At 38.2% G+C, this 27,131-nt stretch overlaps 1 protein-coding gene across 1 annotated transcript in view; it reads right to left on the bottom strand.

Annotated features, from left to right (window-relative positions):
• The window catches only part of gps1 (G protein pathway suppressor 1), a 47,055-nt gene that overhangs the window by 7,809 nt on the left and 12,115 nt on the right, over positions 1 to 27,131 (bottom strand). Inside the window, exons 4-12 of the mRNA XM_048555195.1 lie at positions 24,792 to 24,956; positions 23,250 to 23,385; positions 21,726 to 21,803; positions 18,598 to 18,658; positions 14,015 to 14,100; positions 7,152 to 7,246; positions 4,476 to 4,581; positions 2,102 to 2,182; positions 304 to 441 (exon numbers count right to left, since the gene is read on the bottom strand). Coding sequence (XP_048411152.1) covers positions 304 to 441; positions 2,102 to 2,182; positions 4,476 to 4,581; positions 7,152 to 7,246; positions 14,015 to 14,100; positions 18,598 to 18,658; positions 21,726 to 21,803; positions 23,250 to 23,385; positions 24,792 to 24,956 — 946 coding nt within the window. The remainder of the gene's footprint in view (positions 1 to 303; positions 442 to 2,101; positions 2,183 to 4,475; positions 4,582 to 7,151; positions 7,247 to 14,014; positions 14,101 to 18,597; positions 18,659 to 21,725; positions 21,804 to 23,249; positions 23,386 to 24,791; positions 24,957 to 27,131) is intronic.

Below are 27,131 nucleotides of genomic sequence, written 5' to 3'. Positions count from 1 at the left end.
AACTAACTATTTCTTTAATGCTTCTGGTTTTTTGCCTCACTCTTCTATTCAAAAGATGGTTAGGAACATTCTCTTATAAAAAGACAGAATCTTAACAGGCTTCTTTATACTACAAAAATGGAAAGAAAAGAAAAGAAAGAAAAGGAAAGAAAAGAAATGGAAATGTTCATTCGTATAGTTAGGTATAATTTGCTATGCAATCATTTCAATTATTTGTCACTTTAAGATCTTCAGAGTTATTATGCGGTAGGCAATCATTTCAAGCTTTGCTTACTATACAATGAAATGACAGGAAAGACTCACTTTACTATGTGAATCAATTCTACCATTGATTAATCCCTCCAGGATAAGATGCGTCAATTCATCCTCCAGTGCACCCACTGTGGTGTTGAAAGAAATGGCCATCTTGTTCATGTCAGCAGAAACATATGGGCTAAAATACTAAAAACACACAAAGTCTTTCAGTCTGGGCTAAAATAAAATTCAACATTTTGAGATCACAGATTTATTAAAAACTTTATACCTAAACATTACTACAACTGTGCAGTCAGCAGTGAAGTGACTGTGCTTACTTAATGTAGCAAGCTCTGTGACATGAATTTCCCTTTCTCTAATGATGACCGTGATTCCATTGCCCATTGTTGGAAAAACGCATCTGCTCTGCTAATGTCCTTTAGGGAAGGAAAGTGCCGCCCTTACCTGTTCTGGATTACATGCGACTCCAGACCCACAGCAATGTGGGTGACTTTTAGGTGCCCTCTCTGGGCAATTAGGGATGGGCAAAAAAATGCTACCTAGCTAGCAACGTCCTCATCCCGTGAATGAATAAAAACTCAACATCGTTGTGAACTTGTTGCCTAGTCATGGAGATCTGCAGGCATCCAGCAACAATGATGTCTTCAAGCAGTTAACAGGCAACTATATTGAAGGGCTCTCATAGATATCGTTAAAATGTAGCAAAATTTTACTTTAAAAACTTTACAGACAGCAAAATTAGTGAATGCAGCAATCTCATGGGTTAAGATAGAAGTTGAAATAGCATAAACAATTTTTTATTATAATGGAGAAATTTAGCATTTCACAATTATATATATTTTTTTAAGGCCACTGAGAATGTCCAGCAGCAATAATGAATTTAATGCTCCGTCGAAAAATGCAGCTACACCTCAGCAGGTGTACCCTTTCAAAAGATTGTTTTAAAAACAGCCAGAACAACAGCATAAAAGGAGTGCTTTCAGTGATTTCTATTTAATAGGAATCTGGAAAGACTTCAAAAGCACTGTGGGGAAGCATAATATCGTTGACAGCAACTTCTGCTTTCTGCATTTGATTTTATGCAGACATATTTAGTCTCCAGAGAATGCTAATAGTTTTAGAGGTGTAATAGGATACTGGAATTTTGATGTTGTATAGTCTCCATTACTTAAATATTATTACTACTTAAGATTCAGCATGTCCCACAATTATTTAAAATATTAATTGTGATTTCAGAATTATGTTTTGAGAAATTTTGTAGGTACCTCATACATTGCCATTAAAAACACAAGAATAGCCTGAAAGTTTAAAAAAAAGCTCTGATCTGAAACTAAACCAAACAATGAAGAAGATAAACACCTTGGTAGCATTATGGTCTGCTTCCCATTCTGTTGTTTCTTTGTTCACATTAAAAGTGAGGAAAGGTTTTATTATTTTTGAAAATCCTGAATGACGTTCAATAGGCAGTGGCACAGGATGCCACCAAGGCTTGAAGTCATCAGGCTAACCAGGCAGTAGTATTTCAGCGAAAAGTTTAAAAGGCTGAATATTGGAGAAACTGTGCACTTAACTATAACTTAATTTATATTGTTTATATAATTTTATGACGGCAAATATAAACAAGTTAATTTTGTAAATAATTTTTACATTTACAATTCACAATTCAAACAGTTGGCCAAAATTAAAATCAGGCTCTTGTTGTCGGAAGGAACTGCATTCAAACATTGGTCTCATTGAAAATAATTTAGACATCATAAGAAGTGACAACAAAAGCAAAATATCCCGGAGCTGAAAGGCAACCAACCATTGCTGCTTTGTGGTATGCAACCTTATCTTCTCTACATACCTGAATGAGGGCTCTGTTCCTGATTTGTGTGTAAAGTGTTTTGACATGAGGAGCTAGGTACATGTCCAGTAGAAGGTTGTCCTGTGAGAACAGAGGGAAGGAAGGAGATTGTGAAAGAGAGTGCACGAGGGAAGAAACAAAAGGTGCATTCAACGGCTGAGCATGTCACCACTGCTGTGTGAAACATTTGTGCATTTAAACATTTTTCTAGCCACATTGACTCATTAAAAAACAGACAAGGGAAATCTGTTTGTTCAAGAGATTACATTCTGAACCATAACTAACTATTACTTTAAGGTCCCTTCATGAAACAACTTTTCAAAAAATATTTATAACATCTTTCAGACAGGCAGTAAAGTAACGGGCGCCACCTGGTGACAGGCATTGGTCAGTGCTAGTAGTTCAGCTTGCATAAGAGAAGAGAATTTACTTTCAGCATTTATAACAATTACATTTATGTTTTATTTCTTCCAGATTTCAAAATTAGTTTTATTTTAAAGACTACTTTGTTTATAAATATAGGCATTTAGAAATGTACAGCATTTCAAATGAATGTTTTCAAGTTGTATTTTTGTTGAGAAAAGTCCTGAGCAATCTAATGCGACAATGTTTGTTTTATATTTTATGGTTTAAATTATTTTGCAAGTTATTTCAGTTAGAACTGTTCTGCACATGTACAATATTTCAATCTGCACTCTGATTTTTTCCTGAGGCAAAAATAACCTGTAGGAACCTATGGAAATCAATGCTTCACTTAAAGTCGTGATTTTCAGGAACAATTTAAGTAAGAATTTCCCTTAATCATAAAAGATGTCTTGGTTCCTGTCAAGTGCAGAACTTTCTTCACTTCATTACTTTAGAAAATGTAGCACGAATGTCACAGTTTGCACTTCAAAAGTTATAAACTCCATTTCTTATCCTTGGGATTCTCTCAGAAAATTCATTGGAAGCATGGATGTAACTCGTGAATCACTAATGTGAAACAGAAGCATCCACAGCAATAGCCTTACTAACCAGCTATGCAAAACAGCAGGTTACAGCCACTAGATTAGAGAATCAGTTTCAATCAGGATCAGATCCCAATTCAGTTCATCTTGCTGTGTATAAAAACTTCTCTTATGCCATGAAATCAATGGGAATGCAGATGTTGACAAACACCGAGTTCAGATCATCTTTCAATTATATGATGGTTTTCAGTGAGGGTTAGTTTGAGAATATTAAAGCAGACAAAATTAAATTGTGAAATCAACTGGTTACCATCTTCTGAAATTCAATTCGGAGGGCAAGATTAGAAGTAACATTGGGACAGGAGTAAGTCATTCAACACCTCAAGCCTGTTTTATCAGCAAGGCCATGACTGATATACCTTAACTCATTTAAACTAACTTTGCACTATAACCTGAGACATACTTATTTAATAAAAATAAAGTCTGTCAATCTCTTCAAAATTTCAACTAACCTAGCAACTACTACTTTTTAAAAGAATAAAACTCCATATTGCCACTATCCTCTGTATGTAAAGATATTTCTTGATTTCATTCCTTAATTTCATCATGTCCCTTGTTCTGACTATCCCTTCAGGAGGAAATAACTTGTGTGTCAACTCTATTAAACACTTATATAATTTTAAACACTTCTTTTGAATCTCAACCTTTTCTACATGAGGTAATAAAAACCAAGTTCATGCAATCAACTCTCAAAAAGACCCTTTAAGCCCTGGTACATTTTCTGCACCCAGTCAACGTTATCTGGGCTCCACACCTGCAGAAAGTAGGAAGAAATTTTTTTACAACTGGAGTATAACCTACCTCCTCTTTGTATTAAAGTTTCTCTAGGTCAACATTTCATTAACCTTTTTACTTAAATTGTATCTGTGCACCAGCTTCAAGTAATTTGTGTACTCGACACATACAAGTACTTCTTCCAATTTTCTAGTCTCTAAGCATTATGGAAAATATCACTTCATACCTGTTAGATCCAGTGAACATTTTAAGCAAAATATATTGCATTACAATAAGAGGACAAGCTAAATGTAGACATAATATTCTCAAAATGAACTAATGTCGTTGGAAGCAAGAATATAGTAACATTAAATGTTCCATTTTAAGAACATTTTCATTAAGAACTGCCATGCATCAAGTTCCATACAAGATTGCCCGTTATTCATCAACAACGAATGGTTCATGTGACATCACCAGAACACCATGCCAATACACAGGCCTTGTAATATATGGATAAGAAAGAAACTGTGCATGTTCGCTCGTCAGTGGGGAGATTGTGTATAATAGATCATCATAAGATTACACACTCTTGGATGTCCCTGTTTTTGGAAAGAAAAAGTTACATTTTCTGATTTATTCAGATTCTGACTCACCTTCATTTCATCTAACATTTTCAAACAGGAAGCATATTTTGATTCATAAAACTTGAAGATGATGTCTCGAACTTGCGGCTCCAATTCAAGGAATAACTTAAAAGAGCTTGCAGCAGAGATAAAAAAAGTTAAGATTTAAAGGATATTCTATGCAATGTCCAATGACAATTTTAAAAAAACTGCAATATTACTGGAAGAGAATAGTGATTTTTTTTCTTTTCAGATTTTGATCTCATTTATTTATTTTAACTCAGTACAGTTAAACTATATCAGCTCTGTGACAAGTTGCCTTCTTCTATTTTGTCCTTTTTTAAGCTGCATCTGGCACGCACCATTTCACAGATGACAGGAATCAATGGTGATTGGTCTCTGGACTTTTGAGCCAATGGCAAAGATATGTGCAAAAATCTAGGCTGCCTTTTAGTGCACACAAATAAACCATTGCTAATGTAAACAAGGTCTTGCAGACATTCAAGCCTGTTACTCTTGTAATACACACTGGAATGTTTTGATAATTTTGTAACAGGGCCTCATCTTGTCAAGTGTGATTGCATGGACCTAAGAGCGGCTCGCATGTTAGAGAGTACGTATGATTAAATTTGTTGGCTAAATGTGCTCAGATTATCTAAGGCAAACTTTTGCTATACTCTATAATACGAAATTAAGTTTTATTTTAGGTTTCAACCCTCTAACTCATGAAGTGAAACTATACTATTTAGTTGTATAAAGAGTGTATGAAGTGGCTCAGACTCAACAAAGAATCCATGATCAAAGACTTGGAAGTACTGTCAATGATCTTCAACTCGAAGAGGAAGGAACAAGTTATTACTACAGTTAGTTTGAGTTGGGCATCAGACAAGACAGCCACTTTGTTTGCCTTTTAGACAATGGCCACTTTCTTTGCTGAAAGAATCAGTCTGTAAGCTGTGGTAAAAGTGAATTTATATTATGCTGTTGTACAATGGTAGTGGTACAAGTGATTAATGGGTTGTGCAGAGGCACATGCCTCCTATGTTTTGTCTTTCTTTTGTGCTAGTTGTTCGGCCATACTATTGCAAAGTGTTTAGAAATGTTTTGGACTGCTTCATTAATGACCTTCCCTTTTTCATAAGGTCAGAGTAGGGACTTTTGATGGGAAATTCAATATTCAGCTCATTTAGAACTCCTCAGACAATGAGGCAGTCTGTGCCTTCATGCTAGTAAGCCCTGGATAACATTTAAGCAACCCAATGCTCATGGTATGAATTCAACTTGTCATTTAAATGCCAAGCAAAGACGATTCCCAATAAAAGTCTAAATATCTGCACTGCCCTGTTGAATCCTACACCATTAATATCCTGGGGGTTTCCGACAGACCCAAAATTCAATTAGACCAATTCTATGGCAGGAAGATCAAGTCAGAGGTTGAGAATTCTAGGGGAAGTAATTCACCTTCGCCTTCCCACCCTCTAGAAGGCCCAATTCAAGAGTATGATGGAATACTTTTGATTTGCCTGGATGACTATAATGTCAACAACACCTCAAGAACAAGCAGCTTGGGACTGTCTAAAAGAATGCAGACTGCTTGACTGGAAGATCACCCACCATCTCCAAAATTCATTCCCTCCCCCAACCAACCTCAAAGATGCATAACAGCAGCTGGTAAGGTTTTCCTCAGCAACACTTACCAAATCTCCAAACTCTATCACCAAGAACAACAAGGTGGAGGAAATGTCACTACTTTCATATTCCTCTCCATTAACACAGCATCCTGCTCTGAAGTAATACTACTGTTCCATCATTGTCATTCAGTCAAAATCTTGGAATCCCTATCAAACAGCACTATGGAAAGTACATTTCAACAAGCTGTCTTACTACCACCCTTTATAGGAATTGGCAGTAAGTGACGGTCTTGCCAGCAACACTCATAGCCAAAGAATAGATTTAAATGATACCTACTGTTTTAACCACCGTCACCTTTTTTTGCTGAACAATCAAATTTGTTTGGCATAAATAGGTGAATTACCCTTTGTGTGCGTGTATCTCCTGTACAGCTGCTTTGTAAGTGTATTTATTTTTTCTGCTTCCATGCCTATTTTAACGTATCCTAGCTTATTCTGAACCTCTTGCCAGGTCCCTGAATTTGGCAACGCTATTTTTAGTCATTTTCTGAGACTACTCGTACACTTGCTGCCTCTTTCGTCTAGTTGGGGGCAGTTCATTCCACTAATATAGTACCATCTTTCTCCATTGCAACAGTTACCAATGCATTGAGGAATAACATTATCAAACTTACATCAAGCTAATCTAAATAAAAAGATCATACACGCCACAACTAATAAATTAAGCCAAAACACATTGATATTTATGCTAGTTAAATGGATCATTAATTATTCCAGATACATCGAGCAAACGGACTTATAGTCATTGGATGATTTTTTTCCATTTTCATAATCGAATCACATTCTCAGCAATCACATCAATCCAAACTGCTTGCTCCAGTGACTTTACTTTTTTAAAAAAATGTAGCTGATAAATTTTGAAGAGATCCTGGTAATTCTCCTATTTTATGTGCCCATACAGCTGTAGGTGATCCAGTTACTTTTCTTAAAGCACGTTTCTTCAATAATTTCTTTGAAACTGAAGTGCGGCCCACACTGTTAGATCAACTGCTGAAGAAAGAAAAATTATCCTAACCTGCTGGAGATGACATTCCTTTGCAGTTCCTGTCTATCAAAAGTGGCCAGTGCACAAAATCCTCCATAAACTGCTACATTGCTGGGAGACAGCAGCTGAAAGAGAAAAAAAAAATCATACGCCAAGTTGACTTTATATCTAAGTGAATAGTTTTCAAATTTAATATTAAAAAATAAACAAATCTGCATTTATCATTTCCAATACTTCTAAATCATGGAAAGCCAAAATTTCAATTTAAAATTTTATTTGAGGTAAATACAAGAATTATTACAATTAAGTAAATTTTAAAAACTTCTGACCGTTGAGAGAAACACTGCTCAAAATTGGACATTGATTTACTGAAGTAAACTGGATGAGAGATTATTTGGAAAATCAATATTGTTGTAGTCCCAATACACTGATTATTAAATAAGCCTATAGGATCTTAATTTTTTTTAAAATCAATAGCTGCACCCAACAACATAATATATTAGCTTGAAGGATTGAAATCTGAAAACCGTCCTTCTAGTCTAATACCTTGTTGCATTCCAAAGACCTACAAGTTCAGTTTGGGCTAAGGGCCTCAGAAGTCAGGTAGTTGGCCACAAGCTCTATGAAACAAGGGCAAGTGCGCAACAAATAGGAGCAGATATAGCCCTGTCAAACGTTCAGAAATCTGTCTAATTCACCTTAAAAGTATTAAATAATGCAGCATCCACAACTCCTGGGGTAGAGAATGACCAAGATTCACAACACTGAGTTAAAAATTTTTTTAAAATTTATTCATGGAATGTGGGTGTCACAGGCTGGGCCAGCATTTATTACACATCCCCAGCTGCCCTGGAGAAATTGGTGGTAAACTGTAGGTAATTCTCAAATCCAGGAGGAACACCGTTCCAGGACTCTGACCCAGCAACACTGAAGGAATGCCGATATATTCCAAGTCATGACGGTGAATGGTTTGGAGGGGAACTTGCAGGTGGTGATTTACTCACAATGCTAGCTGCCTTGTCCTTCTTGATGGCAGTGACTGTGATTTTGAAAAGTGTTGCTTAAGAACCTTGATGAATTTCTACAGTACACCTTGAAGATGGTACACGCTGTTGTTACAGAACATTGGTGGTGGAGAAAGAGGATGTTTGTGGGTGTGGTGCCAATCAAATAAGCTGCTTTGTCCTGGATAGTAGCAAGCTTCTTGAGTGTTGCTGGAGCTGCATCCATCCAGGCAAGTGGTCAGTATTCCATCACACACCTGACTTGCACCTTGTAGATGTTGGACAGTCTTGGGGAGTCAGGAGATGAATTACTTGCTACAGATTCCTCGCCTCTGACTTGCTCGACTGGAAGGGGAGGAATCCAGGTGCTGTTGACCTAATTTTTACTAGTGACATTGATAGAAGAACTAATAGGATGTTTTGCTGAAAGATTTTGAACAGTCAGGAGCTAAACCTAAAAAGCAGAACCTCCAAGGTAATAATCTCAGAATTACTACCCGAGCAATGTGCTAACTGGAATAGTGTAAATAAATTCAGAGTTAAATGTGTGGCTTAAAGATTAGTGTGGTAGAAATGGGTTCTGGTTCCTGGGGCACTGGCACCGGTACCAATACTGGGTCAGAAGAGAGTTGTTCTGGTAGAACTAGCTTCACTTTAATCCTGTTAGGGCCAGGATCTGGGCAAACAGAATAACTTGAATTGTCAAGAGTGCTTTAATCTAATTAGAGGGACGATGTGTTCAGGAGGAGGGAGACATCAGCTTGCAAAGTTAAAGGATATTGGAGCATTGCAAACAATTGTTTTGATAATCCCAGAAATGGACAGGGAAGGATAATGTGTATAAGCACAACAAAAGCAGCCAAAAAGATTAAAGGGGCAAAAAATGGTTAAAGAACAAAACTATTGGCTCTTTACTTAAATGTGCATAGTTTTCTGGGCAAAATAAATGAATTAATGCATAAATAGAAGTTAACAGGCATGATTTTATTGCCATTATGGAGACAGTTGCAAGGAAATCAAAGCTGGGAAATAAACATTCACGGTATGTGACATTTTGAAATGACAGTAAGAAGGGAAGGGTAATTGTTGGGTACCTAAACGGTAATTGGGAAGAAAAAGGTTTTGTTTGTGAGAGGTGGAATGAGTACAACAGCAAGAAATGATCTTTGATTGGATAATGTAGAATCCATATGGGTGGGTGCAAAAAATGCCAAGGGAAGACAACACTGGTGGGAGTAATCTATAGGCTCCTCAATAGTAGCTGTTCAGCAGGACAAAGAATAAATCAGGAGATAACAATAGAGTATATAAAAAAGGCAATACATTAATCATGGGTGACGTAAATCTTCACGTAAAATGGAAAAATCAAATTGGTAGAGGTGGCCATGAGAAAGAATTAATGGAGCGCATTTGGGATAATTTCCTGGGGCAATTTATTCAGATCATTTATTAAACCTACCTCATTGCACATCACCAGATCCAAAATAGCCTGATTACTAGCGAGAATATATGTTATGCTGTGGATCTAACCAGTGATTAGGCTATTTTGGATCTTGAGATGTCTAATGAGGGGGGTTTAAATAAGTGATCTCAGAGTTTAAAAAAAAATACCCCTAGAAAACACTGACCATTACATGATCGAATTTATCATTCAGTTTGAGACTTAGAAACTTGGATCGGAAACAATTATGCTGAACTTAATAAAAGGTTGACAAATGGCGGTAGAGTTAGCTAAGATAGGTGAAGAACCATGGCAGAAATTTAAGAAAATAGTTCATGACTCACTGCGGAGATATACCCCAGTGAGGAAGAGTTGAGGGGAGCTTGAATGCAATAGATTTCCTATGCACCTAATGGCTTTTCCCCTTCCTGGTTGTAGTGACTACAGTTTTGGTGAGAAAATGTTTAAGGTAGTGGATAAGACATCAATCAAGAGGTTAGTTTTGTCCTGGACAGTGTTAATCTTTTTGAATGATGTTGGAGCTGTACACATTCAGGCAAGTGGAGACTATTCAATCACACTCTTTACTTGTGATCAGAGATAATGGGAATTGCAGATGCTGGAAAATCCAAGATAAAGTGTGAAGCTGGATGAACACAGCAGGCCAAGTAGCATCTCAGGAGCACCAAAGCTGACGTTTCGGGCCTAGACCCTTCATCAGAGAGGGGGATGGGGAGAGGGTTCTGGAATAAATAGGGAGAGAGGGGGAGGTGGACTGAAGATGGAGAGAAAAGAAGATAGGTAGAGAGGAGAGTATAGGTGGGGTTGTAGGGAGGGGATAGATCAGTCCAGGGAGGACGGACAGGTCAAGGAGGCAGGATGAGGTTAGTAAATAGGAAATGGAGGTGCGGCTTGAGGTGGGGGGGGGGGAGGGAATAGGTGAGAGGAAGAACAGGTTAGGGAGGCGGGAACAAGCTGGGCTGGTTTTGGGATGCAGTGGGGGAGGGGGAGATTTTGAAGCTTGTGAAGTCCACATTGATACCATTGGGCTGCAGGGTTCCCAAGCAGAATAGGAGTTGCTGTTCCTCTACAATCCTCTACGTTGGGGAAACCAAGCGGAGGCTTGGGGACCGCTTTGCAGGACACCTCCGCTCGGTTCGCAATAAACAACTGCACCTCCCAGTCACAAACCATTTTAACTCCCCCTCCCATTCGTTAGACGACATGTCCATCATGGGCCTCCTGCAGTGCCACAATGATGCCACCCGAAGGTTGCAGGAACAGCAACTCATATTCCGCTTGGGAACCCTGCAGCCCAATGGTATCAATGTGGCCTTCACAAGCTTCAAAATCTCCCCTACCCCCACTGCATTCCAAAACCAGCCCAGCTCGTCCCCTCCCCCCACTGCATCCCAAAACCAGCCCAGCTTGTCCCCGCCTCTCTAACCTGTTCTTCCTCTCACCTATCCCTTCCTCCCACCCCAAGCTGCACCTCCATTTCCTACCTACTAACCTCATCCCGCCTCCTTGACCTGTCTGTCCTCCTGGGCTGACCTATCCCCTCCCTCCCTCCCCACCTATACTCTCCTCTCCACCTATCTTCTTTTCTCTCCTTCTTCAGTCCGCCCCACAGTCTTTACTTGTGCTTAGTACGTAATAGGAGGCAAAATCAGGAAGGAGGGTGGCTACATAGCTTTCACTTATCAGAGATGGCCATTACTTCATATTGTGTGACACTAATGCTACCTGCTATTTATCAGCCCAGGATCAAATGATGTCTACATCTTATTGCACATGGACAGGAACTTCTTCGTGATCTGAGGAATCGTGAATTGAATTGAACACTATGCAATCATCAATGAAGATCCCTAATTACGACTTTATGATGGATACAAGGTCATTAATGAAGCAGTTTTAGATGCTTGGGTCTAGATCATTACACTGGTAAACTCCTGCAGCAATGCCCTGAAGCTGATACGATTGGCTTCCAACAACCACAATCAGCTTCTTCTGTGCTAGTGATGCGACTCCTGGCAGTGTAGAGTTTCTCTGCAGCATCCTCCTTTCCCATCCAAGTAACATCACTATTGGTGGATCTCTTTCTGCCAAACCCATTCAGATATAACTCTCACCTCTGAAATTCATTCTTTTGTTGACGTTTGAGCATGGGTTATAATGATGTCTGGACTTAAGTGACTCTGACAAAACCTAAACAAGCAGCAGTGAGCAATTGATGAGTACATGTTACTTGATGGTACCGTCAGCACATCTTCTATCACTTTGCTGGTGGTTTAACAGTAATTGGTTGGATTGGATTTGTCCTCCCTTTGTTGACAGGTGATACCCACGCAACCTTCCACATGGTTGGAAAGAGCCAAAGCTGTAGCTATATTAGAATGACTGACTAGAACACCTGGTTCAAGAGAACAAGTCCTCAGCACTATAGCTAAACTGTTGTCAGGAATGGTTAACTTTGTTGTGTCCGTCATACAGTTATTTCTTGAAATAATATGACATGAAGCGAGTTTGTTCAAGAATGGCTTCTTTGATGGTGGAGACCTCAGGAGCTAATCAAGGTGGGAAATGGGCACTTATGGTTGAAGGTGGTTGGAAATACTTCAGCTTTTCTTTTGTGATCATTTGGTGGACTTGACCATCATTCATGACAGGATGTTCACAGAGCCTCCGGCTCTTCACATTAATGGTTAATTGTTCACCACCGTTCACAACTGGTTGTGGCATGCATAGCATCTGCTTTCTGGATACACCAGGTCAGCTCCTCCATGTTAGGTATGTTTGAAGTCGTTCTTGGCATTCTATCCTGCATACCTTTTCAATAAGGGTTGGATCCCTGACTGTAAATGCTAGAATAAGGAATATGCTGGGCCATGAGGTTATAGATGGCAGTGGATTATAATTTTGTAGCTGTTGATAGTGGATAATAGCACCTCAGTTTTGAGCTGCTGAATCTGAATCTGAATCTGAATCTAGCCCATTTACCCTCATGGTACAGCGCCACACAACACAGTGGAGGGCACCCTTTGCCTGAGATGAGGTTTCATCACCAAAAAGGACCGTGCTATGGACACCATTACCAAAACTACCACAAACAATGCAACTGCGCAGATGGACCCAAGGATCAATCCCTGAGGCAATACATGCAGCATTTGCTCAAACTCCGTATCACTCTGCACCCCAACAACTATCTATTGCTTTTTCACCTTCAGCCAATTCCTTCCACTTCCAGATTTTAAAACTCGTATTACAGCTACTGTCAGTTTCAGCTCTCATCAGAAAGCTTTTGGAAAGGGTTTTTGTAAATGTATCACATTGCATGGGCTTTCACTGTCAATTTAGCATATGACTTACTGTTTAAAGGTCAACTTAGTTGTTACTTAAATATTTTTTAAGGTAGTCTTCAAGTTTGGTACTTTTGGTCTCAATGACCAAGTCTATTGTCATACTAGATACAAGACTAATTGAGGTAATTACATTAAGGAAAATTGTTAAGTTTCTGTTCGTTCAGGATTTGCAAAACATACAATAACTCCATTGCAATGCCAAGCAGCACTTCACAAAATTCCTCCCTCATGTTCTTTAACCTTCTGGGATGGTTACCAACAATTTCCAGGGAAATCTTTATTTCAAGTACTTCTAATGTGCCTTGAACACCCCATTTTGCTAATACTGAATGTCCAAAGTTGGAATGGATTAACTGGGTGTGTTAGTCTGATGTACTTTAGTATATAGGTTTGTCTTTGAGTAGATTAACATACTCCCAATACGTAGTTTATTTCCCCATTGACAAATCTTCAGGTTATAATTTATTTCCTGATAATCCTCTATCACCAACATGTGGATAATCAGAAAAAATAAATAGGTCTTATTTTTGGTGTCTGCAGTAATACTCACCTCTAGTTCCCTCCTTGGCTCTCTAATTACTATTAAAGGTTTTCCAAGTTAATTGCAATTTTTTCAGTTGCATTGCCCATGAAACTTCTTTCTCTCCATTTTCTGATTTTTTTTTTCCTCATTTTGATTTGGATTAACTCAGACCATGTATATCATGGCTTTGAGCTGCTTCCACATTAAAAATCAGCAATATAAAGGAAGATGTGATGAGATAGAAGACTGTCACCTCTTCGTTCTCAGCTGGGAAAGGGAGGTCTTAGAAAGGTAAGGATACAAAAAAAAAACAGGAAAATACATTGTTTTTGTTCTAAAAATTCAAGGAGAGGTATGATCCACCCAAATAACCAGAACAAAGTCAATACAGGTGAACGGCAACATTAGGTTAATCAAACTTCCCTTCCTTAAACTGTAACAATACAGCCTATGAGTTTAAGAATTAAAATACAGGCTTCGTGACCAGTCTGTCTGTGTATTTCCATCAGTGTGCGCAATTTCAAAGTTAAAATTGCAACTGCAGTGATTGAATTGGCTCTTACCTCAGGAAAGTCACAGTGATCAAAAGAAGCCAACAAAAAACATTTGGCAGCTTGCTTGTATTTTCGAGTTGCTAATTCTGCCAGACCTGTAGATACAGCACAATACAAAATTCAAAAGAAAGAGACATTGGCACATATTTCCTCAGAAGATTACTACATGCTAACAGGCATAATATGAGAACACACTCGTTAACTTTTTGTCAAAGGTTGCAACAAAAACCAAGAACGTCAGCCTGTTCAATGGCAGTACTCTTGTCACTCGAGTGAGCTGGAGGATATACGTATAAATCCCAGTCTTGGCCTTGAACACATAACCTAGTTTGATGCCTCATTACAATACCAGAATGATGCATTGCCAGAGGATCCCTCTTTCAGACAAGAGATTTCTTTATATTCGCATAAATAGGTAATATTATTAGTAAAAGGAGTAAAAGTGATAGGAGAAAAAATTTCTTCACGCAGTGAATACTCAGTGCACTGCCAACGAGTGTGGTGGTGACAGGTTCAATCAAGGCATTCAAAAGGAAATTAGATGGTTATTTGAAAAGGGTGAATGTTTAGGGTTACGGGAAAAAGCAGGAGATTGGGTACTAGGTAATATGCAAGTTTGGAGTGTTGGGATGTCACACTGGACCAAATGATCTCCTTCTGTGCTTTAACATTTTGTGATATAAAATATCTCAACACTTTGTTTTAAATAGTAGAGTATACTACTAGCTTCTGTGTTACTATTTATGCCTCAACCAGCACTGAAAAAGGCTAACTACCCATTTGCATCATAGCTGCATGCAACACTTTTTTTTGGCAAAGTAACTGCTGCAGTGCCTATCAAACCACATAGCAGGATTTCAAAAGTGATTTTTTTTTGCTTTTGGGATTTCCCAAGGATGTGAATAGTCCCAAACAAATGCAAGTATGTCTTTTGAGAGATAGTAGGAGCTGCAGATGCTGGAGAATCTGAGATAACAAGGTGTAGAGCTGGATGAACACAGCAGGCCAAGCAGCATCAGAGGAGCAGGAAGGCTGATGTTTCGGGGTCTAGGCTCGAAATGTCAGCCTTCCTGCTCCTCTGATGCTGCCTGGCCTGCTGTGTTCATCCAGCTCTACACCTCGTTATCCAAGAATGTCTTTCTTGCCTTCCCTGTGTTGAATTCAGCTTGTGCACTATTCCATAGCAAGATATTTTGGCTAAAAAATACTTTTCTAGGTTATATTTAGAGTATTAAAGATGGACTGAATAGTGGAAAGAATGAAGTTTAAGTTCTACTCAAAACACTACAAACCTAATTGAATTACGTTTCTTGTTCAGTCCAAGAAAATCTTTGCAAAGTTACCATAAATTATATATATTCAGATGGATTGTTTGGGCAGGACAAGGTCACCTATTCAGGGATCCTGCAGAATGCACACTTCCATCAGCATACGCTCATTGCTAAGCCCACAACATCCGCATTGGTTCATTGACAGTCATATATGCAAAGATCCTCTGTGCATAAAACTGGCCTGGTTTCAAAACTTCCTAGGTCTCCTTATTTACACTACAAGAATAGCTGCAAGCAAGAAAAAAAGAAGTGCACACTGACACTGAAAACTGGGAGATAGTTTTTGATGGCTTTGAACTCTAGAAGCTGACCATTTGAAGAACAGTATTAGAAGAGGCAGACAAAAGTGAAAAGTTCAGCTGATCAAGGAAGAGGGCCCAGGAGAAAACAGAGGTCAGCAAATCACGCATCATCTTAGCTCATAGTATTTCCTTCCTCTGCAGCAAATGAAGTAGACTGCCACACCAGTGAGATGCTCTGGAGTCACAACAAGTAACCTTTATCACAGCATTGACTGCCATAGCGCAAACCACTATCTTTTCAAGATGGACACCGACCATAGAAGAATGAGGATATATAGAAATAAACATCTAGTTATATAGCATTTTTCACAACTCCAGCAATGACCGGTAACACTGTAATCGTAAAAAAACTGCAAAGCCAATGGATACGTCAAGAAAAGAACACCGGGACTAAAATCTTTTAGTTTAACAAATGAGTAGGGGGTTAGCTCAGTTAGTGTTTGGTTCAGAAAAACACTAATGACATACTGTTGAATTTCCATTCTGTTCATGGAGCCTCGTGCCATGCCTCATGGTAAAAATCATGGCACAAACCATGATTTGATGACTTTCAAATAATTGAGGATGCTACCTGGAGAAAAAGGTCTAATGAATAGCTCAGCCACACAAATTAAAAGAAAACTCCTTTGTTTGATTCTGAGTCTCTGCTGAGTCAGTTGGTTTAAACCAAACTGAACTCAGCAGCCTAGCTTAAGGATGGTTAAATTGACCAGTATTGTTACAAAGGCACCCCTTCTGGATTTGCACATGCGTTGAGGTTGGGTTAAAAAAGGTGTTCTTCTTTCTGTATCACCTAGCTCATTTCTGGAACTGCACATATTATGAATGCTCATTTCAGTGAGGCACTGGACAATAACTGAGATTGACAAAACTATACCTCAATAAGGAGTCAATGAATCTATATATCAACACACAAAAAAAGGTAGAAAACTGGTAAAGAAACTAGGTAGTGAGGGAGAAATCGGAAGCAGCTAATCAAGAATGCATCAGATAAAGATGTGTCATGAACACTAACAGGAAATAAATGTACAAAATTTGAAGAAAATGAGGAGGACAAAGACAGTCTGCCTTGGCCTGGATAGTCCTCAGCTTCTTGGGAGCTCGTGAAGTTGGACCGATCCAGCACACTAATGTATATTACAGCCTACTACCAAAATGCCTATCTAGCTGTAGACCTTCTTTGGGAACTTAGGGCATTAGCCATTTACTGTGAAATACTTAGCCTCTCAGCTACTCCAATAAACATGATATTTATATGCTAATGCTTCACATGTAATAGGAGTGGCTTTTGGAACTAATTACTCTTCCAAAGAAGAGCCATATTGGACTAGAAATGCTAAAAATTTCTCGCTCCACAGATTCTGCTAAACCTGGTGAACTGTACCAGGACATTGTGCCTTTAATTCAGTCTTCAGCATTCATAGTATTATGCTTTTATTCCTACTTATATGATTAGCCCAGTGATTGTCTTCCAGATGTTAATCCTGTTAATAGTAATTCCATTTAGTACCTGTGGCCACACCTGAGGCAACTCATTCTCTGTATCTTCCCTATCCTCAGTCTCAACTTCAGAGAAACTGCTGTGTTTAAACAACCATACTGTATTTGTTGATCCCCAAATGTGTCCATGTTTTATGGCCTAACTTTAAATAACAATCAATCAATTATAAATTAGGACAGAAATGTTATGGACCAGACCAAACCTCCTCAAAACATATGAAGATGATACCTTTAAAATAACAAAAAGCTAGGGCCTAAGTGTAAGGTATTGCATTCCAGATGCAATTTGATTGGTCAAACTATCTTAAGTCACATTTTGTACACTACAGCTAAAATACAGACAAAACAAAAAAATTGATATAGATATAAAAAACTGCTACTAATTAACTATTTTAGTATAGCAACAGCCATAAACACACAATTGGCAAATGTAAAACAGTAAAGTAGATTCTCTGAGATGGCATTCTAGCAGCAAGAAGAGAACCCCAGCTTTTATTTGTAACAGGGACAGGAATAAGAGCTTCCACATCCCGCTTCAAGACCTCAACAAACCCTGAAAGCTAAAACTGGCTCTGCAGGAGCTTGACACCACCCATTCATTCTGCTGCTAATGTTTCAACTTTTAAAAAAATGCCTGAGGCCTCACAAGCTGTTTACTTTATTGGCTTTGATTAGACCACTCATCACCTCTGTCTCACCCTTTCTTCATTAAAAAAAAGGACTAAGGTACACCTCTTGAAACTATTATATCGTCGCAGAATGTATGACTTTAAAACACGGACTGAATTACTTCTTCACACCTTTGATTAACATCAAGCTTCACCTGAAAATGGCACTTGATCTTGAATTTCCATGTGCAAAGGCACGGGTGGTCAACTGGCAAAATTCTACTTAAGTTACAAACATTTGGACATGATCTTTGAATATTTTCATAGAGAAATTGTGTGGAATTATTGAATTGATCCATAACCCCATACTTAATTATCCTACTTTGACCATATTTTATTTCATGTAAAATAATAACTTACGGTGAAATATATTTCATTTACAATGATTCAGCTGAACTCTGCTGTGTTATAAGTGCACTGAACAAATATTATGGAATTTAGTTTTGTTTTATGAAAAATATAGACAACCTGACAAAGACTTGTTTGCAAATTGGTAGTAATGTAGTTAAAAGCCTTCAAAATGATCAAGTCCCAGTAGAGTGACACAATTTATGCAAGGGATTTTCTCACAACTGAAAAAGATAGTTTTCCAAGATGTTCACTTCTGAAACAACAATGGTTACTCCAACTACAATGTTCAGAGCAGTTTTGGGTATATGAAATATAATTTTTTGATGGAAACACCTATTTTAAAGTTCAGATATTGATCAGGACTAACACTTATCTAACTAGAACCCTTGCCTTCTTCCTCATGGGATAAGTCGTTGGAAAATGACAGCATTTTTACCAACCTGCTGCACATTTCAGCTTGGTCAGCACGGCCTGGTTCTGACTGTCCCTCTCACCTCTTTGCTGTAAAAGAAAGAATATATTGCCTGAGCAAACAGGAAAGGAAATATGCACTATTTTGTCACGCTGTTGTTAAAAAGGTTTCATCTTTCACATCAAAAGACAAAATGTGCCTAGACTACATTGTTGAGCTTATACAAGAATATAATGTGCTCAAATTATAGCAGCCCAGCCACTATCACTGTGCTCACAAACAGCACACTGAAGTCTTGAGGTTTGTTTAAAGAGCTAGAAGGCTGACCCCTTTGGTTAGGCAGGTTTATCAGCCTTGAAAGGGAGCTCCTTCCAACTGATCTTATACACAAAGTAGCAGTAGGTTTAGAAAATGTAGATCCAGAACATCAAACTAAATAATGAGGATAGACCAAGAAAGCAAAAGCAAAGACTAAAACCAGGAAAAGGCTAATTTAGAACTGATGGCAGAAAGTTCTTCTTTACAATTGGTAATCGGGATACGGAAGTGTAGACAAATCCCTGAAGTAATTTTTAAAGGTAGTTAGATGCCTTGATGGGAAAATAACTGAGGTGACTTGTTGGACAAATGAGCTTGGATGGATCAAATGGCTACCTCATCTGTACCCCACAAAGAGGTACATAAAAACATTGTGCTATAGAAACATCATAGCTTTATATTTTTTATTCATTCATGGGATGTAGTCATCTCTACAGGGCCTGCATTTATTCCCCATACCTAGGTGCGTCTGAGAAAGTGGTGGGGAGCCACTTTCTTGAACTGCTGCAGTCAATGTTGTAAAATATACACTTAGTATTGTAAGAAATTTGACAGGCAACAATGAAGGAATGGTGACTGAATTGCAATTTTTATGACTTCATATTGATATAAACACAAAATAAAGATTTTGCATAACATACACGCTTCTGCTCAAAAATCTTATTTCTAGTTATTCCATATTTTGGTCAACATTTATCAATATAAATTCCAATATTTTGCAAATTGCTACATCAATATTTGTCTTTTCAATTTTGCCAGGATCCAAGAGATGACAAAGATGAAGGTGTTTAAAGCTAGATGGCTTTGAAGTGCAAGTTTTTAAAAACCTTTTCCCCCTGCAACGCTATTAATTTCTTAAATATTAAAAAAAAAGCTTGTATTCAACAACCTATTGTCATCAATGGCACTGATAATTAATTAGTATATATCTATTCAATCTTAAGTTCAGTACATGGGACATACATGTTTCACCTATTACTCATGTAGCTTTTCTGCATATAAAGGCAAACCAAATACACTGCTTATAGTGTCAATTATTACTGTGGAAGTGACTGGCACTTACAACGTCAAGAATGCTGCATCTTTCTGGAATATTCAAGTACAGTACAGTGCGGCATCCCACATAGAAGATGCCAGCTTCCAAATGGTAATTCTGTCTCTAACCATTACAGAAAAACTCCAAAATGAACAAAGAGGCTTAGTGAAGCACTCCCCATTGCCAGAAAATGGAGTGCGTCTGAAGGTCCCTTCTCAGCCTATTAGTAAAATAAGCAACATTGAAAACCCAACTCAAGTTAAAATACCAAGCCATCTGATCTCCAGTACTCGTAAAATCATCCCAGAAGTAAAAACCTTGTTACATTTGCTAGTCTAGAAATCAAAGTTTATTGCAGTCACTAAATGACCTATGCACTGAAGTCGCAATCACATCACATACAATTGTACTGTTCCATCCAAAGCTAATTCTACCTTTTATCCTGCACTAAAATAATTGGAACTCCTACAAATATTGCTCCAACTACTGCAACTCAGGAGATAAATTGCCTGTTTTCCTCCCATCTTCTACGCAAGGCTCATAGCAAACCTAAATGTGAAAGCAAAAACTGAAAGGAAAGCAAATTTGGATCCCAAGTCTCCCAAATGCTTTGTAGAAAGCATGAGGTAGTATGAATGCTTTCTGGCTTCTTTGATGAGTTGAGATCCAAGTGATCCATGGTAATCCCCAAAAAGCACTGCACCTTTATTTTTTGGAACGTTCTACGCAAAAACCTACTTGAAATCTGTGGTAATTCAGAAAACAGTTAGAAATGGATAAGAACTTGGCTGAAAGCCGAAAAGCCATCGTCCCAGAAGAATTGTTAAGTAGGGGAAAAGAATACTAACAAGAATGCCCACGTGGATCTGTTTTACGATTGCCATTGTTCCTCAATTCTATTGCTGACTTTTAGTTTACACCACTCTAAAACCCAATGGAAAGTTGAAAACCACGAGGTGGGTGAACAGAATTGAAGAAGGTACTAAGAAATTATACAATGAAGTGTTCAACATGCTAGAAGGCCATAGGTTGAAAAAAAAATTAAGGCAAGTTGAATTTTACCTGCACTTCATAATTTACAATCCAGGCTGTTTTGCCAACATGTTGTAATTTGTCTGATGGTTTATAAAAATAATACTAACAATAACACTGATTATCCAAAATGCAACAAATATTACAACTTTTTTATTCATTCACTGGATGAGGGCATCATTAGCTAGGCCAGCATTTATTGCCAATCCCTAATTGCCCAGAGGGCAGTTATGAGTCAACCATATTGCTGTGGATCTGGAGACACATGTAGGCCAGACTGGGTAAGGATGTCAGTTTTCTTCCCGAAAGGACATTAGTGAACAGATGGGTTATTCTGACAACTAACAATGGATTCACGGTCATCATTAGACTCTTAATTCCAGATATTTATTGAATTCAAATTCCAGCCGCTTCCATGACAACATTCGAACCCAGGAATACAGGAATAATAATACATTTTCCAGCAATTTGTTTAAAGAGCAATCCTATTAAATCCTATCTTCTAATCAAACAGAGCTGCAGATTGGAAAGCTGATGCACTACATATTGCAAAGTACAAATTTTTCCACTTTAGTTTCATTCTTTATCACATTTAATACAGCAATTAATTTCAGAACAGTTTAAAAACTTCTATTTATCCTGAGTCCAACAAATATCACACAGATTCAAAAACAAGAGGGAGCTCATAAAGCTGCATGCTGTTTGCTACTAGATCAGTTATTGCACATTAAATAAAACAATTGTGAACATTGGTTTAGAAATTTACTGACCTCTGCAATCTCTGGTGTAGACTCCGCTTTGCTTACGTAACTGAGAACGTGGGACCAGTTTTGGAGGTAGATACTGACCTAGCACAGAATTATATGCAATTTAAAATACTTAACAGTCTTCATACTGTTACTAACAGCATTACAAAATAATGTGGACGGGGAATAATTGGAATTGTAATTTTGGAGATGTGGATTACAATTCTTTACAGAACTTTTTTTTTCCCAAACATATTTCAGTTAGTTCAACCACTTATCTGTTTCAAAAAGCTCTTGGAGAGGAAAATATTCTCAGGAAGGTGAGAAAGCAGGAGCGCTTCTGAGATGAAAATAAAACTAAACACATTAAAAATTATTTTTGCTAAAATCTTCATGTTGCAACCGGTCTGGAAGACAAGCATATGTAAGCACTATATTATGGTAAAAATGAAAAGCCTGTATTAGGCTGATCACGTGGCTTACAGAAAAATTAGGCCGATAGAACATGGATACGAAACAAGCTAGTTTCTGGAAATGGAGACTCACGAAGCAGACTAGATGAATTTAGGGTAAAGTGTCAAATCAAAACCATTGGAGCTAATGCCAGGAAGTAGTCCTATAACTCATTTGTTTTAGCCACAGTTGAGTTTGCTAACTGTACCCACAAACATGCTACATCAGTTACATTCAATTATCTTCTGAATAATTTACTACTAGTGTAGAGGCTGAGCAGTCCATCAAGGTCAGAATTGAAAATTCTATAGTTTCACTGCAGACTGCCGTAACATGAGCTTCTTTCTTTGTTGAAAATGTGATCAGAACGTTTATTAAACAAAACTGATAGCACTGAAAGCATTCAAGACCAAGGTGAGGAAATCAATACAAAAGCAGTAAACAAACTGCCATCTACCAAGTAGCAAAGTGTTCCATTTTAGCCATCTTGGGGCATACAGTCTAGAGTTAAATAATGGTCTCCCAAAAAAATTCTACCTTTAATTGCATAATCATCTGATACTTGAAACTGTCCTCGGGGCTAGGCATAGTAGTACTGTCCCTCTCTCCGGACCAAGAGACCCAAGTTAAAGTCACACTTGTTCTAGAGATATGCAATTGCATCTCTGATCAGGGAGATTAGAAAATATCTGAAACTGCCATCATTAATTCTGAAAGAGGATTTTCAGTTCTTACTTTGCCGATTAGGTGAAGGGTATTGCAGCAAGAGACGGAAGTGGGGAGGGAAACAACCTGAGCAAAAATTGCTTTGTTAACTATTATAACTAACAGAAAACTTTTTAGAGGAAGTTGCTATGCTAAGTTTACTGCAATTATTCTCGGCTCAAAACAAATCATTCTTAATACTATGTGGAAACTTTGGCTGAAATTCAACACGATCAATAAAACATGATATTTTTAACTTTGATGCAGTTGATAAATGATTAAAAGTCAAAGTTGGCAATGTAGTTTCGATATTTCCAGTTATATTTATCATGTATTATCAATTACAGTTGTATAATACAGCTACCATTTAATTGGCCTGCATTCACATACCTTGATGACATTTAGACACATGTTGATGACGTGCTTTGCACTTGTGCAATAGTCTCTGGCTCGTGAGTAGCATTTCAGTGCATTACTAAGATCTCCACAATCTAGGTAGTGATCACCAAGGTCATCGTGCCCTCTCCTAAGGATAAAGTTTTAAGTAAAATATCAAATGATGCAATTATTTCAAAATTATTCACTCTTTGCCAAATAAAATGACAATATTACTTGTACCAAAGAGACCATCTGTTTGCCACTGACCAGTTACCAACCACATCAGTAATTAAAGACAAAAAGATGAAGATCAGAAATAAACGGAGCAAAGAACATCATGTAAACTATTTACTTTTGTGTGACAAGGACTAATATTTTGTCCTTCACATAACATTTCAATTTCAATCTTCTAAAAGTCAGAATCCGTAAATCCAACTCTATCATTTCACGTAGTATGGAATGCAACAGAAGCATCCAATTCCTTGTAGAACATCATAGCAAAGCTTAATTTTAGCTAAAGAAATCTGAGGAATTGTTCTTCGTGGACTATTTAGAGACCACTGTGGGGTTCTTAAAATATATTCTTCCATAAATCTCATGAGGGGTCCTTGGTACAACAGGCCTAATAATTATGTAGTGGAGAACCCAGGCAGCACACCTTGGCTGCACTTTACTTCTGTCAATGCGCTCCTGCTTACCTAAGGACATTGATTGTAATTTCCACGGTCAGATTTTTATCATGAAGCTGCTGATTTGTGACAAAATTAAGCTATGTTGATATGACAGGACAGGCAACAACAAATTATCAGTGTGTTTTCCAAACTCTTTGAATTTAATTGTCAATGACCTCCATGGTGCATAGCAATCAAGTAAGTAACCAGTTAAACTATTTTGGCTAGGACACAGCTTCTTTTGGAACAGTTGCACAGAACAAGTGATCAGGGCATTACTTCCCTGTTTAAATATCTCACTCTTGAAAAAAAAACAGTAGTTCTGGCAATGTATTGCACTGTTGGCTTTTGCTTAAGTCCTGAATTCCAGCTTGAACTCAAGACCATCTAACTGAAAAGTAGTGTAATGACTGAACCACACCGGCAATTCTTGGTTCACAGCCACTAGCCTCTAGGCAACAGTTACTACTAAACTGCTGCCTTGGGCAATAAAGTGGAGCAACCAATTACAAGTCAGGCTCCTATATGAGCACATAAATTAGTAATGATAAATGGATTTAAATGCTAACCAGTAAACAGTGATTCATGTTAATCACTGTATGAGTGTGCTGGTCCTTTTAATTAGTACAAAATTTTAGAAACCTAGTTTGACAACACACTCGTATCCTACTGGTTTCAAACATTTGGCAAAAACAACATTGTATGAAATCAATACTCAGGGAAACCTCAATCAATTTGGGTTGATTCCATAGAACTGACAACACAGAAGAAACAAATTTTTGGTTAGCAAACCTGGCCTGGTTCTGGCATTGCTGACCTGAAATTAAATTGTTTTTCAAATTAAGCAGGCAAGACAAAATCTGTACATTTTGAGGTATGTTACCTGATGCTCTCTTTTATTGAATTGCCCTTGTAGTTTTTTAGATCTGTATCTAATTTCTCCAGTTTCAGCAAAGCTTTCTTCCGTGTAGACTCTGCCCAAGCAGTGTCCAGTGTTGGGGGTTCCAGACCTGCCTCTGGCACTGCATCTGGCACACCCTGAGATTCCCTACAGGAAGACATTTTTAGATACTTATGAATGAATTCAGGGTTGCAGGACTTGAACTAAGTTTTATATGAACAGCAAAAGCTACTTTTGGGTATCAGCCATCTAGAGCATCAGAATATGCAGTCAAAAAAAAAGTAATTAGAAAGCTGCTAAGACAGTTGTAATATTGTTCGCAATGTACTTCTATCTATCTGTCAGCTTTCTGGAGCAGTCAATGAGAATCTCCCCATTCTCTCCCACCTTACTCAATGCGTACATCTGCCGTCCGTCGCCAATCTTCTTAACTTGCAGTCAATTTCTACCCTGTACTACCCAACACAACTGGCTATAATTACAGAAAGTGTACAAGGCAGTCTTAAATTTCCAGTGAAAAGAAAAAGATCAAAGTTAAAAATAAAACAATTTCTTAGCATTGGTCATGACAATGGACTAGAGTGCCAAAGTACTTTTGGACATATTAAGCTTCTCGTTCCAACATGAGTTTTTAAAAAAAAATCAAGGACTGTAATGGTCAAAGGACGATAGCCGATGCAAATTTAATGGGAGCATGGCAGGGTTTTGTGTGGATCCATGGAAAGTCACACCTCTGCAGGGAAACTTCAAAAAGAAAAAGAAGCGATAAGCAGCCTGGTAATCAGCTTCTATCTCCTGCAGATACATTTGCATTTTAACTTTTCTGAGCTACCCAAAAGGAGGGGCTAAAAACCAACTGCATCATTCATCGGTATATTTTAGTGGTCTGATGTACTAGTGTGAGCAGTTGTGTGTTGTCAAAGTCCAGTGGTTTTGAACAGCTATTAAAAGCCTTGCATTGTAGGTAACAAAAACAGGGAAAAGATACACTCAGTCTTAGTGCTACCAGCTATCCACAGTTGAAAGGGACCAGGACAAAATAATTTCTATCAACCTGCAAAGCTGAGAATCTCAAAATCAACTACTCAATTACCAATGTCAGCACTACCAATACCATCCAATGTACCAGCCACAACATTCTAATATCTGTTCTGTCTCTATTTTTAACATTTACTTATCGTTTGGCTCACTTCTTATTCCTAATTTGCTTACAATGTATTGTGTTATTATTTCTTTATTTAGTATCTAATAAGTACACTTATTTTTAAATGTAAGAAACCGACATAAATTGGCTCTTTTTACAAAAAAAAGACCAGGGGCAAAGTATTCACAAGGGAAGGAACGCTTTCTAAATTAATACTGTTGTGACCAATAAAGGAAGCCAGTAAATAAATGAGAGGAGCCAGTAAATTCCTCATCAACCAGGGGCTTAAAAACTTGGGATATCCCACCTGTAACCATAATAAATTGGAGAATGTTACCTGGGCACTGTTCATAACACTGTACATGTCTCGTAAGGGAATCCAATTACGTCATGATTTTTAAACTATTTAGATTAGTTGGAAAGGCAGGTACAATGTATTTCTGAATTTCTGCTTTTTTGCCGCTGACAAATAAACCTCCCAATCAAGAGTACAAGATAAGAAAACTGACTTATTTCTGGTGGATATGGACCATCATTCTCTGGTAGCTTTCCGTCTCAAGAGTTAATGGCCCAGAAATTCTAACCAGATAGTCATTTCTGCAGGATAGATTGGAGTTGCACGCTGGAATCATCTGGAAATCCCAACTCACCTGACGCCATGTGAATTGTCAAGGAAACTGAAACTTTCTTGGGATTCTACTGCCAGAAGGTAAAAGACAAGGTGTGCATATTTTAGTCCAATCGGGTTTGGAAATAGAATTGAAAACAACAAATGCTAGGGATGACAGCGAGTCAGGCAGCATTCACGGAGAGGCAGCAAGCCAACAACAAGTCTAGAACACCTCCGCTCAGTTCGCAAAAAACAACTGCACCTCCCAGTCGCAAACCATTTCCACTCCCCCTCCCATTCTCTTGATGACATGTCCATCATGGGCCTCCTGCACTGCCACAATGATGCCACCCGAAGGTTGCAGGAACAGCAACTCATATTCCGCCTGGGAACCCTGCAGCCATATGGTATCAATGTGGACTTCACCAGTTTCAAAATCTCCCCTTCCCCTACTGCATCCCTCAACCAGCCCAGTTCGTCCCCTCCCCCCACTGCACCACACAACCAGCCCAGCTCTTCCCCCCCACCCACTGCATCCCAAAACCAGTCCAACCTGTCTCTGCCTCCC

This window comes from Stegostoma tigrinum, chromosome 22, assembly GCF_030684315.1.
Source record: "Stegostoma tigrinum isolate sSteTig4 chromosome 22, sSteTig4.hap1, whole genome shotgun sequence".
Taxonomy (NCBI): domain Eukaryota; kingdom Metazoa; phylum Chordata; class Chondrichthyes; order Orectolobiformes; family Stegostomatidae; genus Stegostoma; species Stegostoma tigrinum.
Note: the sequence above shows the minus strand (reverse complement) of the source record. Positions and strands in the feature narration are given on the sequence as shown.